The sequence below is a fragment of the Aythya fuligula genome, chromosome 1 (assembly GCF_009819795.1).
Source record: "Aythya fuligula isolate bAytFul2 chromosome 1, bAytFul2.pri, whole genome shotgun sequence".
NCBI lineage: Eukaryota > Metazoa > Chordata > Aves > Anseriformes > Anatidae > Aythya > Aythya fuligula.
Window position 1 is genome coordinate 100,260,039 of NC_045559.1, and position 15,393 is coordinate 100,275,431.

The 15,393-nt window shown below is 34.1% G+C and overlaps 1 protein-coding gene across 2 annotated transcripts in view; it reads left to right on the forward strand.

Moving 5' to 3' along the window:
- Positions 1-15,393, forward strand: part of GBE1 (1,4-alpha-glucan branching enzyme 1) — a 177,852-nt gene that overhangs the window by 35,149 nt on the left and 127,310 nt on the right. For both annotated transcript variants that reach the window (XM_032191794.1, XM_032191787.1), the window contains exons 2-3: positions 962-1,131; positions 10,629-10,744. In XM_032191794.1, the coding sequence (XP_032047685.1) occupies positions 962-1,131; positions 10,629-10,744 (286 nt within the window). The remainder of the gene's footprint in view (positions 1-961; positions 1,132-10,628; positions 10,745-15,393) is intronic.

The window sequence follows — 15,393 nt, forward strand, 5'->3', positions numbered from 1 at the left end:
TCTTTGTAGTTTTTATACATTTCAGAACCCTCCTTTCTATTTTTGGAGAACATGGGTACACTTCTAATTTGCAAATAAAGTAACTCTGCAGGTAGATTCAATAATATTTTAAACTGAAGCATTTTAGCCATGCTTCACAGAAGTAGCTTACACGTCAGGAAGAAAAGTTGACAGTCTTCTATGTACAATGTGTGCTTGATATGTGTTTCTGAATTGTTGGGAACTCCTTGGAGAAAACATGGCAAAGTCCAACAAAAAACTTCAACCTGTTACTAGCAGATTTTTACATTAGAGGTTTATGGCATTTCTAGTCCTAATAGGGACTGTTATTGTAGAGTACAATACCAAATAATGACGTCCATAAAGTAGTAATCTTTTTTCTCTGACTAGTTTCAGTGGCAAGGGACTGCTCAATCTTGCTGATGGTCTTTCTAGAGAGATTGTTTAGGGAACTACTTTCTGCAAGTGCCAGATTATTTCCTCCATACTTGCTATATGTTGCATTACAAGTTTTTCAGTGTCCTGAGATCCTGAGATTGTCTGTTAAAACTGGCTGTGATAGATGTACCAGAGCAAGACAATTATCCCTGTGAGGCCCTTGCCCAGCATTAATAAGACAGACAAAGAAGTGCAAGGCTGTTCAGAGTGTGAAGTTCTCATATTGTGTAGTAAAGCTATGATTTTTGGACTGCCAGTCAGGATTCGCAGTCTTAAAGTATAAAGAGTTAACATGAAGTAGAGAAAATACAGATGTGAAAATTTTAACTCTGTTATGTGTTGCAACCCTGGAAAAATCATATGATTAGTTTTGTTTTCTATTTCTGTAGAGTGATGAATCCAATATTGTAGTCTTGGGACACAGTGTGACAGTGTCTCAATGTGGTCTTTATGCTCTTGCATTTCTTAATATAAGTAAGACACTTGCTAAGCTTTCTAAAACTGTATCTGTTTTCTTTGAAAGGTATGCTCTGTTTTACAACCGCTTGAAGAGCATTGAGGAAAATGAAGGTGGTCTTGATAAATTTTCAAAAAGTTACAAAACCTTCGGAGTTAACCAATTTGTGGATGGTGGAGTATATTGCAAAGAGTGGGCACCAGGAGCAGAAGCAGTGTTTCTCACAGGTGACTTCAGTAAGTATTTTTAGGAATATTGCCTCTTTACTGCACTGTGTTTTAGATCGATATCCTTTCACTTAGACAATGTTGTAGCAATGATAAAATTCTAATAATAAAAATGTGTGGTGTGGGTTACCGGTGTAATGATATTTATTAACTTAAACTAATAATCTTTTACTCCGTATTGCAGTAACCTAAGAACATGTGTGTATCTGTTGTATGGTCAGTATTATGTGCATCTATTTTTATACCCATAAAGTGATGACTTCTCTAAAAGCCCTAGCCTGATCATGCTGCAGCTTTAGGTTGAATGTGTCTAAACTACCCAAGGTTCTTCCTGAAGGTCCACTGTTAGGCTTCTGTTAAACAGTATGCGGGGAAGGAAAAGATAACAGTGGAGTAACTTGATTTATCTTTTTTTGACTGGTCTAACAGCAGTGTTGAGTAAGGACCAAGGCCCTTTGTGACTCCCACTAATTATGAGAGTCTAGAAAAGTCCTGCAGGAAAATGGTAACCTAAACTCATAAATGAACGTAGTCATGAAAAAGTAGGTGGTGTTTCCTCTTCCCTTCTGAGGGAAGAGTAAAGAGTGTTGTTGGCAGAACAGGAAGGTTGCACCATTACAGTGGAGGTGTTCCTGTATTGCATGGTCGGAGAACTTAAGAGACGTTGATTCCACTTACTTAAAACTTGAGACAAAAGTAGCAATTTCATCATTCTTCAGAAGACGAGCTACACTCAAGTGAGTCATGTTATGCAATCTCCTAAATGCAAGTCATACGCATTTTTGTTTTTAAATCCTGCAATACTGATTCTACTTTCTCTTTCATTTCCATGTGCTTATATAACTTTAAAGTAACTTTAAAACTCTTTACACATGCCATTAGCTGTAGTATGTAGTGGTTCCTTTTAAAGTACTATGGTTAAGCTTCTGTAAAATGCGTGCAGTTGCAAAGAAATTGATTATGGTTTTTTTCCAGAGCCATTAATATTTTTAATAATTCATAGCACTAGGTGTTAGTACTGTTTTATCCATACTCTCAAGATACACTCGTAAGCAGAATAACCAAAAGAAACAGTTAAATATTCAAATTATGATTTAGTAACCAGGCATCACTCAAATTGTATCTATTTTAATTGTCAGGATTGTTTTTGTTTTGTTTTGTTTTCTTTTCTTTTAAGAACGTGATTTGAGGGTCCATGTCACCTATTCACTGTAGCAACCTGAGTATGTAGACAACAATTATTTTTAGAAAAATAAATAAATTTAGAAGACTAACAAAGAAGTTCGTGCAACGCTACTTTCAGCCATATCTTGTTTGATACGATTTAACCTGCTGAATGACAAGGTAGTTCTTCTTCAAATACTCCTTGTATTTAGTTGGAATGGATGTTGGTAAAATAGGTTGATGTAGTACTTGAATTTTAATATAGGAGTCAGATACATCCTGTGATTCCAAAACTGAGTAAGGAATCATGAATATAGTTAGATTACAGTGCCTAGATTACAATGGTGCTAGATATCAGTACTGGCTGCAAGATAGCTAGAGGAGGGTGTTTTAAAAGCTAAGCTTCACATGTATAAACACAGACAATTTCTCCTTTCCTCTTCTATACTGTCTGCAATACCACCTCATCATCTACACCTTAAGATTCTTTTATGTGATGGGAATAGTAGCCTTTAGGTTAAATTACTCAACACAATTCAAGATTAAATGCATTTGTTTTAAATATGTAACTTACCGGTTAGCTGTTTTAAAAACAGACTTTTAATGACATTAATGCCTAAGATTTACAAAGACGATATAACTTATTTTGTCTTTGGAGTGGGGGTTGGAGGGAAGTACCTATATACCAGAATGATAGCTAAAAAGCTACAAACTGAGATGATTTTCTTTAAAATAAATAAATAAATAAATAAAAATAAATCAAACAAAAAACACTCCTACTACATTTAAAAAATATCTTATGCAATACATCACATGAAGAAGAAATTTAGGACTAATATCTTGGAATAGTTTTATCTACGTATTAATGAAATGTGCTAGTAAGAAGTCAAAAGAATAAAAATAAATTCATTTTAATGTGGAAAAAACTGCATTTGTCCTATATATCATATTGGTCGTCAGTCAAAGTAAAGTATTCATTCCCAAAGGGGAAGATAATGTACTCAGAAAGCCTAGAGGAATGGAAGATTGTCATTCAATTCATATGTGCTTTAATAATATTCTGATGAGAAATTGGGTTGCAAAATCCTAAGATTTAGAATCAGGTTGCTACAGATGCGTTTAATTAAAATTGAATCCCTTTAACCTTTCTTTAAGTTTTTGAACAGGTTAAAGTCTCAAACTAAATTTATGATCATATCATATTTAAATTGAATATCAGGATTACTTTTAATAAGATTTTTTTTTTTTTTTATAAAAGCTCAGGTTTAGAAGGAGAGAACTAATTCAACCCCAAGGAGGGGGATGAAATGTTGCAAGGAAGGAAATGTCAAACTTGAAATGACAGCAGCTGTTCAGTTTAAAACTGAAATATAATGGTATATAATATTAAAAAGTTAATTTATGCTATGTTTTTAGTTCTGTTGTGGATAGATGGATAGCAATGTTTTCTCAGTCATTTACTTAATCTGGTATTGTCCAAGTTACTTTTATGTGTTTGGTTGAATGATGAGGGGAAAAACACAATAATAAATGCTGCTATTTAATCTGGTAAGATAATGATGTTTAAGGATCAAAAACTAGTGAAAATGATAATGGCAGGTGCAGGCTGTGTTACAGAGAACTTAATTATGAATTCTGAAAGAATTTTAAGTTGATGGTTCATAAGTGTAGTTGATAATGACTTTATTAAGATAAACATTAATAACTTGTTTGTTATATACATGTGTATGTGTACATATTGTTTACATTATATACATTTGTAAGATTGAGGCTTTACACTCTTTTGAATTATTGTTATGCCTTATAATAGGCAATAAAAGCTTTGACATTAAGATCTTTCACCCCAAATTATGGGTGGTAGTGTCTTTTTGCTATCTCCTGAGGCACTTGTAATGAATGAACTTCATTATAAGATTTTAGTATCGTTGTGTCTTCTGGGAAAAAAAATAATAAAAAAAAAAGAATAGCATACAAATCTGTATTTGGATTGGAGAATGAAAAACATAAATTCAAGAAAATGCCAATATTTACGGAACTCCTTTTTGTCTGCTCTTTAAAACTTCATAACTGGAGATCAAGACACTATACCTGTTAGTAGTCAGGTACGTTGTTTTTACTCATTCTGAAATGTATTAAATGAATGTTAGCAATATGGTTTAGTGGAGGACTTGTTAGTGTTAGGTCAGAGGTTGGACTCGATGATCTAGAGGTCTCTTCCAACCACAATTCTGTGACTCTGAACATTTTAAAACATTAAGTTTTGTCAATCAGTACTTATTGCATCTCAGTAAATGAAGTGTGTGAGGCAATTAGTCAGCTGAATTTCTGATACAGATGCAGTATCAATGTTATAGCTACCTTAAAAGCTCTGTAATAACACTCAGTATTTTATTTGCATGCTGTATTGCTGAGGAACTTGTTGACTGCTGGCAATTTATTGCTACTTTACAATCAACTATTTCCAAATAAGTCAGTGAAGTGCAAGTTTTGAGTGTAACCCATGGAATTTATTTGGGGAATTGGAATACTCAAAGTTGTACTTGGCCATGCAATGTCTCAGTATGTTGTCTGTAAACATTATTCTAATCAAAATTTAAAAAGTTACTGGTTTTAAATAGCTTCAAAGAGTGTGTGTGTATACATATATATATGCTAATTCAGAAGTCAATATTTGATGATAATGTAGTCAGAATTGTGGCTTCCGTTTTTTTAGTTCATTCTTCACCTTCCTCACTCACAGCTAACATTTAAATCTAAAGATTTGATCATTCTGGAATATTTGTTCTGTTTTCCGCCTTATTTCTGCACTAGTTGAGAAGACTTGTGCTGAGTGTGGAGAGAGGGGCTGGCTCCTTTTCGCGGGGGAATGTTAGCCACTTATTTAAACTCTGGCAGGTTTTCTTCACAGTTAAGAAGGCAAAGCTTCAGCCACCAGTCCTCATAACTTGGATATGTGAAAGTTGAGACTAGAAACTTCCAGTATCTTAGAATGATTTGTTTTCAGACTTCAACTTTTATCAAAATGAAGTCTAGATACTATGATGATGTAATACTAAATTTCTTAGTACTTTTATCAAAGCTTTTTTTGTAGAAGAATACCTGGATTTCACGAGTAAAGACATAGTGCTATACTTCTGTGGCTGCAGATGACTGAAGGTAATACTGAAGTGTAAGCTGCTATTAATATCCAGGGAGATATCATATCTGGGAAGTAATGACATTCGTTTTCATGTCATTATTTGAGTTTGTTTAATGACTTCTTAAGCAGATTCTGTTAATGGCCCTGCTATTGTACTGTTCAAAATAAGGCAATGTAGAAAGAAAGATGTAATTGGCCACTCTGTGTAACCAGTAGTGTCTGTAGAGAATCACTGCAGTTACATTCTGCTTTTAGTTTTCTGATTTCATGTTCCATGCAAATGAATTTCCAGGTATGTTGTGGGATTCCAATGCCAGTAGTCGAAGCTGCTATTTGACTGGTATTTTTTCCTCAAGGAAGCTGTGTTAGTCTGTATTTTCATTGAGCACCTTCCTGTTAGACAAAAGTATGTGGTGTGTAGAAGTGCAACTGTCATAGGAGTGTTTTGCACTTGAGATTTCAATCTCAGTTTGTAAAGTGTTTCTACTTTTGAAAAATCACTTCATAGTTACAAAATTGCACTGCTGTACCAGTTGTTCCAGACTGGAACAACTGAATGATTTGGTCAATATGCAAGAAGTGCTCCTTCCCTTTGTGAGATGAAAGAGGAGTGTTAGTCTCAGACCAGCTTGATGTCTAAGTTAACTCTTGAGCCTCAGAGCTGCATGGCAATATACATGTCAACACGAAAATAAAAGCCAGAGTTGTGGAACAAAAAGTCATTTAATTTATGATTTATCTGGAAATATTGCATGTAAATTGTATTTTTACAACAAATGGTAGTATCCATGGTGTCATGGCTCTACCTTTCTTTCTAGATGAAAGCTTAGTTCATGGTATACTGAGGGTGGCGTTGTGAGCAAGGAGAAGTTTGGTGCTTTATTTCCCTGAAGTAGATTGTTTTTGCAAGATCCAGTCATAGAAGTGAGTTAGAAACTAAAAGTACTAGGCTATTCAAGATGTCTTCTGTGTTGGAATAAGACATATTTGGGGCCTCAGATTTTATAATAGGACCTCTTGTATTTGTGTATGCCTTATGGGGTGTCTACAATAGTTCATTTCTCTCATAAAACGTACTGAAGTTGATTATTTTAACTTCTGTTGGTAAGCTTCTTAACCTTTTTCTGTTTGTAGCTATTGGCAGAGTTTATGAAGTTCTTGTTCTCGGACTAAGATGCTTCTTGTCTTTTCTTCCTGTCCTTTTTCTTCTGGAAACAGCAGATGTCTGAATATTCAGCTATTCAGGTGTTTTGTTTTTTTTTTTTAGGGATGTTGTTCTTGATATTATTGGCTTTGTTTTGTTGAAAAATCTGAAAATTCATCAGTAAAACTGGAGAAACCTGAACCATTTCCTCTTTGTAGCAGGCCTTCAGATTTTGGGGCATTTTAAGTTTTTACATGTATGTCTCTTACCTAATACAAGGCAATATTTTCTGTTGTAACCTCCATGAATGAGTTCTTTCCAAGGGAGTAGAAGTAGATAATGGTTTTAAGTAGGAACATCTGTGATAGATGAGTGTTGCTTTGTGTATTCTGAAATCATGAACCACAGGCACCAAGCAATGGGGAACCATGGCTGAGAAGAGGAGGAATTAAGTGGAGCATAGAGGATTGCTAGCAGGTGGAGGCAGAGAGTGTAAGCAACTGGGGCAGAATTGTGGAGAGCAGGCATGCTTGAATTAATAGAGAGGTGCAACTGTTCCACTTCTAAAGGAGAGAAGAGTTGGTTGTAGGAGTCCCAGGGAATCGTTGTAAACCAAGGGCATGAGAAGCTTTTTGTAATCATATAATGTAATAATATAGTGTTCTCGGTGTACGTAGAAAACTTCAGGTGAATTTCCCTAAGGGAATGGGGAGATGCAGGGATTATATAGGGAATGTCGGGGACTAAGACACTTCTGTGCTACTTAGTGTTAGCAAGACATAGTCAGGAAATATAGCTCAATTGGAAAGAGTTTCGTGAAAAGTGGTGAAGGTGATATCTGCAGGTGGAATGTAGGGAGGAAGAGAGTCTGCTGGTTTTGAAGGGAGTCTGCTGGTTTTATGGCTTTAAGGACCATATCAGTACCACTTAGGTTATGCAAAGATGTCCTAAGAGCATGTAGTTATCTGGTTTGTGCATAATATTCCCCTACTCTCTACCTTCTGCCTCCAAGTATCTGAAGCTCCTGATAAGAGGGAGGGTGAGGTAGAGAATACACTTACTGTTTCAGTTTTGGTTGTTCTTCTAAGAAGCTATTGCTTTATTGCTCCAGTAGTGTTTGTTTGGTCCTTAGTAGTCCTGTGTTTTTGTTCTGTTATTTTTTGGATGAAGCTTTAGACTAAAAATCAATCTTACTAAATATGTAAGTTCTCTTGCTATCAATCAAGCAATAGTTTAGTGAGTACTTTCATTCTGCTAATGTGTTTTTCTGTCAGCACTATCCAAATATGTTAAGTGTTGAAAACTTGTATCTAAACAGAGTAAAATTAATTGTATTTCTATTTTTAAGCATGGGGAACTCTTGATTATAATAGTAATGCATCTTTGCATCGGTTTGACATTACTATAAAATGAATAGGTACTAGAATGTTTCTTATGCAGGCTTTTGTTTGTCTTTTTTTTTTTTTTTTTGTCATTGTCTAGGTTGTCTGACTTGTGCTTTTTGTTTGTTTCTTTAAAGACTGGCATCTCTCTGGTTTAAACAGTTATATGAAAGTAACAGGCAAGTTTCTTTAAAAGTCTACTTTTTCCCAGAAGCTGAAGACATCCATGTACTGTTAGAGAACATTATTTTGCATGCTAGACAATATTTTAGATTATTGACGTTTGTTGGAAAAATATGTTTGCTGATGTATATAGGTAACTTCGCTTTGTACTTCACTGTACATGGAGATTTTGTACGTGATTTCCATGGAGAAGCAGGTAGTAATCTCTTCCTTAAACTCACATTTCATTGCAGCAGAGTTCTTCTAGTTGGAAGTAGTCTTAAAATTGTATATAGTATGTGGTATTGTAGTCTATTCCCTAACCTGCTATAGGTTGGTTGGAGAAGATCTCTGGAGAGCATTTAGTCCAAAATTGTGATTGAAGTGAGATGGTTACGAATATCAGATCAGGTCAGCCATCTAGTAAATAGCATTTCCTGAAAGGCAAGTCAAACTGTTTCTTTGCTCTGGGCATGTTTATTTTTCTTTTAACAGAAAATAAGATTTATCACACATCAACAGTATAATTTAGAAAATTATAAGCTGTAAGACTTGAGAAACACTTGCTACTGTGTTAATTTTTTTTGCAATATATTTTAAGTAAAAGAATTATTTTTGTCCTGAATGTGTTTTAAAAGTTTAGTTACAAGTTTGTATTTATAAGTTATTTCTTTCGATACTGCAATTTTTGTTCCTTCGTGGTAAACTCAAGTAAGTTGAAGCATAAAAATTGATAAGCAGTATGCATTCAGACCATGAAGGAATAAATTATGTTGTTTTAATTTTTTAATAATTTGTTTATGATGGAATACTGTGTGAATGCACAAATCAGATTCCTTTTGATCACTGCATTAAATAAATGTTAATTTATTGTGAGTTTCTACTTTTGAAGACGTTTGTTTTTCCATCACTTGCTCCCAAGAGAACTGCTTTCTGTTTTTTTAAGGACAAAGATAAAGCAGATGGCTTTATATCACTGAATCAGCAGTAATATTTTGTTCGTATTTTTTTCCCTGCTACTGTTAATATCTTCTCAAATTAGGGAAGATATTCAAAGATCTTGCAGCATATATAATCTGTTTTAGGAATCTATATTTTCCTCATTTAAAGAAGAAAAAAACAATATTCTACAGTGAACTGTGGTATCATCTCAGATGTTAAATGCTACTCTTGAAATTTCTGAAAAAGCTTTAAGGTAATTAATACAGAAATTTGCCTTCACTAGTCCACTTTGACCGCTGCTGCTACATACTAAGAAGTAATGACATGTATTTGTCCTTGCTTTCCCTAAAAACAATAAAAAGCTCTACAGACACAGTAAGTAAGCTGGTGGCTTTTAAGTAGTTGCTACTGCCACTGAAACAGGAGATCTCACTTTTGGTGTTCATGTCTGGTTTTTATTTAATTTGTTTAACCCAGACTACCATGTTTAGTAGAAATGCTGTTTATACTAGCTTAAACTAGTAATGGAACTACAATTTAGGAAATGAACATAGACTTTATTCACTGTTACTCTATGTACCTAAGGTCATGTATAGAAGATCAGCGAAGGCTGTTTATGCTTCTTACTTGGTGTTAGTTCTATTTACTACAGGAAATGGCATGCAAATGGATTAGTATGGAGGTAGCATCTTGCAATTCAGTTCCTGTGTCGACTGATTTCTTGTTACTTTAGCATTCCCCATTGCTGGGGTCTGTGAGGAGGACAAGTTTCAAGGCAAAGAAAAGTCATTTTGAAACTTAGTTTGCGTGCTTCCTTTTAGTTCAGAAATAATTGTGTTGCCTGAAGTCTGTCAGTTCAGAAGCTTTATCTTCACTCTCATTCGTGACAGTTAACCTTGAACGTCTATATAAACACACGTGATCCTGACAGGTGTTAACGCAATTAGATATGTCATAACTAACCTCATACCTCTCCAGTGCTTAGTGAATAAAAACAGTATGAAGAACCTTGAATTATAGAATCTAAGCTTGTCTCTCTCAATGTGTTTTTTATGAAAAGAAATTTGCTTTAAGATTTACTTACATATAACTGTGGCATTTCAGGCCAGTTTTCTTAGCTGTGTTGCTGGTATCTGGTATTGTGTGGTTTTGTAGCCATTGCTATCAAGTTTGTCTGTAGCTTCCTCACTTTTCTAGTTTATACACTTAATGTTATTAATAGGACATCAGTTTGTCAAAATAGAAGCAATGAGCTGTGTATGTGTTTCTGTCCAAAGCTGGTTTGAGCATGTGACTTATGGAGGTGGGTTTTGGTTATGTTTTGTCCAAGCTCATCTTCCCCCCCCCCTCCATAATCAGTAATTGTCAAATTAGAACTGGAGTATGGATTCCCAGTAAACATCTTATAGTCTTATACGTTTTATTGAACCTCTTTTAAAAGGGTACAGTAATAACTGGTATTTGTATCTGCTGCAAGTGTATTCTGAAAAAGACTTGACAATACTGTTATGCCTTTAAATTTTAATTGGACACATTTTAAGATAAATACCCTTATTTTTGTTTCTTATTACAGATGGCTGGAATCCATTTTCTCACCCATATAAGAAAATGGAGTATGGGAAATGGGAGTTGTTCATTCCACCTGGACAAGACGGTTATTCTCCTGTTCCCCATGGATCAAAGCTAAAGGTGCTAGTTTTTTCTAGCTCTTGTAACACTCTATACTCATTTTGCCCTTTTTGTTTTCTCCGAAATAACATTATTATCTTATTATTATTATAAGAAGCAATCAATTTATCTACTTCCGTGAAGTGACCCCAAAGGATGAAATAGTATTAACATCTAATTTTCTTCGTGGTGTATAGAAACAGGCATATGTTGCTGAAATGTGGATATAATGTAGTGGATCGTGTTACAAGGTGAAACCAGTTTTTACATGCTGATAATGTTAAAAATAAGAATTAAGGTGAACATAAAGCTGTTCTATATTTGATGCAGCTACTTAAGATTCTATTCAAATCTCAGTATCTTGGTTGAAGATGCTATGCTTTTAACCATAACTTTTCACGTGTTGTTTTTGTGATGCTTTAAAAGTATATGTAGCCTATTGAAACTTGGATTATTTAGTAATTAAGAATACCAATCAGCGTAGATTAAGGAATTTGAACTAAAACAGAATGAGGGAAACCTTAGTTGTATTTCATGAACATCAATGAGCATAAAATCCTGTCTTCCAAAAATTAATGGAAAATTTCTTTGAGCTGTCAGATACCGCAGTAGTTATGCTTAGTGCAGATACACATAATGACAACTATCAGTAGATGTGATTATTTCCATGTGAATAGTGATTTCAGTCATTGAGATATACTTCTGAAAATTTGACTTGTTGCAATTTGAGCTTGTGTTCTAGAGATGTCAAATGATAACAGGGGACAGTAATGAGTAGTTAAGTGAAGAAATGTACTGAAAAAATCTATAGACCAGGAAAATTAAGCAACTGGGAGTATTTGTATAATATATACTATATTCTCAGGGCTCTCACCAACAAAACTAACACATTGTAAAGAATCTTCAATTTTCTGTTGAAAATCTGATCTTAGATAAACAGAGAATCTGCTGAAACAAATGCATAAAAATGCACTGGAAATACTTACTCAATATATGTGCTTATCCCTCTGCATTTGTTATGGCCTATGAAATCATCGCAATAATAAATATGAATAAATTGAAATTTAGGAGTAATCATTCATCGATGTGAGAAAGCTGATCTTACTTCACAGAACAGGGGAGTAAATAGTTGTTTGCAACTCAAATGCAGTGATTATGCAGTAATTTGAGATTGCAGAATGGTTACTTAATAATTGATATGATTTAGAGATATGTTAGTTTTTTAATTGCTGATAAATTTACCTTTTGTTATATTTACAAAGGTATTGAACTCACCCACTGTAGAATGTTCCATGCTCAGTAGAGATAAAAGTGTAAATGATGAGTAATGTTGGTACTACTAGCAAATAACATATATTCATAAATGTGTTTGGTAAAATTAGGGGTTTTCTTGCTCTCTATCATGGTCATATCCCATTCTTAAAGTGCAGATCTTTGTAGTACGTATTCTCTATTTGTCAAAGAGAATAGTAAACAGAAGCTCCACACGGCAAAGACAGTACTGAGACAGTACTGTGCATAATTGGTCTAGTGTACACAATTTTGGGTTACTGATGACTCGTAGTACTAGTAATGTTACTTGCTATAGTTTTGTAGTTGCTTTGAGTCATTAAACTCTTCTTGGCGGAGCAGAACACGGGTTTGTTTTCCTCCTTTTTTCCTCTCCTTTTTTTCCTCTTTCTTCTTCCTACTGTTGTGTCTTTAGTTGTGCCTTTATGGAGTTTATTCTGAACAAAGATCTATGTATTACTGACACTGAAGTGTGATTACCAAAGAGGTCCATGCAGTTAAACTGGTATTATTCTGTCTGCCTGTGAGACTGATTTGATTCTGAATGCACATATCCTTATGTATTTTAAGTGCAAAGGTTTAGAAATTCAATTCAGAAGTGTATGCAACTATAATTGATGACTTAATCCATGTAGAATTTCTTCCAGCCTCAACTGTAACTTTGATAATATTTCATGGCACATTTTTGTGACTTGGTGCCTCACAATTGACTCTTAACACGTCCTTTCAATGTATTTATATGTAATAACTAAAGTGGGAGAATATTCCTCAGTTAAGGTAGTTCTAAAATGGCTTATCTGACAACAAAAACAAAAACCTAAGGTGAGGCTGGAATATTCCACGTGTGGCAGGAATGCATGTTTTCCTCCTGCTACAGGTGATCTTTTTCTGCTATTGTTTCACTAATGTATTTGGAAAACTGCTGCTCTTTAAATTTTCTTGAAACTACATGGTTCCATTACAAGACTGTGGCCTTTCATAAGTGTGTGTATTTTGGGGAACATTGGGATTTGTGTGGTTGAGCACAGTTCTGCAGTTCTTTGTTCACGTATAAGATGAAAACAGTAGATTATATGTAGATAGCAATTACTATGCAGATTGCAGAGCTGATGTTTAAATACACAGGTAGTGTACTAGATTAGGCAGCAAAAATTATTTCTTGGTATTGAAGGTATGTGTGTATTTTTTTTTTGCATTACTGTAAAAAGCATAGTGGCATGTGTTTTAAAGCTTCTTTTGACAATATTAATTCTCTGAATGTCTTAAATCTCTTTAAAGTTGACTACGTAAATATTTAAATAATCTGCTAGGGGGAAAGAGGCTCCTCTGGGAGGTCCTTATCTTTGGCTTTTCTATACAGTATTTTCATCTTCAGTTCTACATAGGCAAATGACAAGTTCTGAAATTGTGACAAGGTCATTTCTTTTTAAATAAGTAACTCCTGAACCAGAATGGGAAATGGATGGAGTGTAGCTGATGACACTAATTTAGATCAGGTCACAAAGTATTTTTATAGGAAAATAAATGAGGAATAGAGGTGAAACATTTTCCTGTTTTCAGTATTAATAAACTGTCTACTGTAGTTTTTCAGGCAGTCTTCTCATAACTAAGCATAAATGTTGAAGGTAAGTAATTAAAAAAAAAAAAAAAAGGCCTGTTGCAGATATTTTGGTATGTTTCTGATGTATTTTCTGTGTCAAGGGATAAGTACTTAAAACAGCTGAAAATGACTGTTGTGTGAGTTACAACATCCATCTACAAAATTGTTGCCTGCTGGATAAGGGCACTTTTTTTTTTTTTTTTTTTTTTTTGAAAATACTTAGTGGTATTTTTCTTCTTGGTGGAAGGTGCTACACAGTATTTCCAAAATTACTCCCAGATCGATCAAGGAGCTTAGAATTAGTTGTTTAAACAAGTTGTAATTATTGTTGTGATTGTAAGAGGTTTTTTTATTTTTAAAAAAATTCTGACAGATGTCATATCCTGACCACAGATTTAAAATAATAATAAAAAAAAACACCTCTCTTTGCTTCAACGGATTGATCTTTGTACATCTGTTGCATTATTCTAATGGAGGTAGTTTGTATGTCTCATTCTTACAATGATGGTAGTTGAGGAGGGTGTGTGCTTATCTTCTTTGTCAAAAAATCTTCCTTCATTGACAAGAGTATTCTTAATTCTTTCTTTATGGCATATACCAAACTTTTTATAAAAAATCAGATTGATAGGCTTCTTTACTAAGTCTCCTACATTGTTGTACGCATGTAGGAGATTATATGTGCTCCACTTCATTCTTTTTAGTCTTTATTTTTAAATTAATTTTATAACTCTTTAAAAATAGCTGTAGTTTTCACTGTTTCTAGTTTTTATATAGGGTCAGTGAAGCTTAGGGCTGGGTATAACACTATTAAAAGTAGAGATCTATTTCCTTTGGGGAACTTGCTTAATATCCTTTATAGGAATGCAAATGATCAAAACAGAAAATGAAGAACAATTGGAAAATGCCAATAAGAACTCAGGCCTAGATGAAAGTAACTTCCAAATTCATGGTTAATGATCAAGTTCTAAAATATTTTGACACAAATAATAGAAGATAGTGGGATCGGTACTTCTAAAATATTGGCAGTTATGATTATGAACTATCAGACACCACAAAACATTGATTAGGAAATAATTTCCATTAAGAGACCTGTATAGCTGAACCACTATGTTCTTGTGTGTGAGAGGATATACTAAAACAGTAGTAATTGTTCAACTCTCTAGTAATGACAGGTGATCTGTGATTTTTGAAGTGATTTGACAATGTGAAATTTATATATTAAATTTATCTGACACTTTATCTGACAACATGCTGGGTAGGTGCATGAAATTAAAACACTGTATACCTCTAAATTTCATTTGTTTGCTCATGAAATTTCACTGTGATTCTGGTTTATTTCTCTTCAACTATAAAGGGAAGCTTCAGGATGGCTGACATGCCTCCCTGTTGCAACTTTTTCTAAAGGCATAGTAAAGATTAGGTGATAGTCATCACTGATATTTCAGACAGCATTATTGGTTTCAAATGGCTTTTTTGAGGCCACATGAATTAACTACTCAGGGGTAGCTTTCTCAGATAGCTTTAATGTTGCATGCGGATGGATAGAAGTATTTTTTTTAAAAGTAATTGTTTTCAGTTTTCATTTTTTTTCCATCACTAATTTTGGCTGTGTTTTAACAGATGGTTTTGTGGTATCGTAGCCTTCATATGGTGATAGAACCACTCATATACAGCTCAGGGACAAATAACAAGTCTTCCCTGGAAAGGTCACCTAAGGAAATGGTAGAAACTTCTCAAAACTGCATTCTACCAATCACTAAATCTATATCAGTTCCTCTTT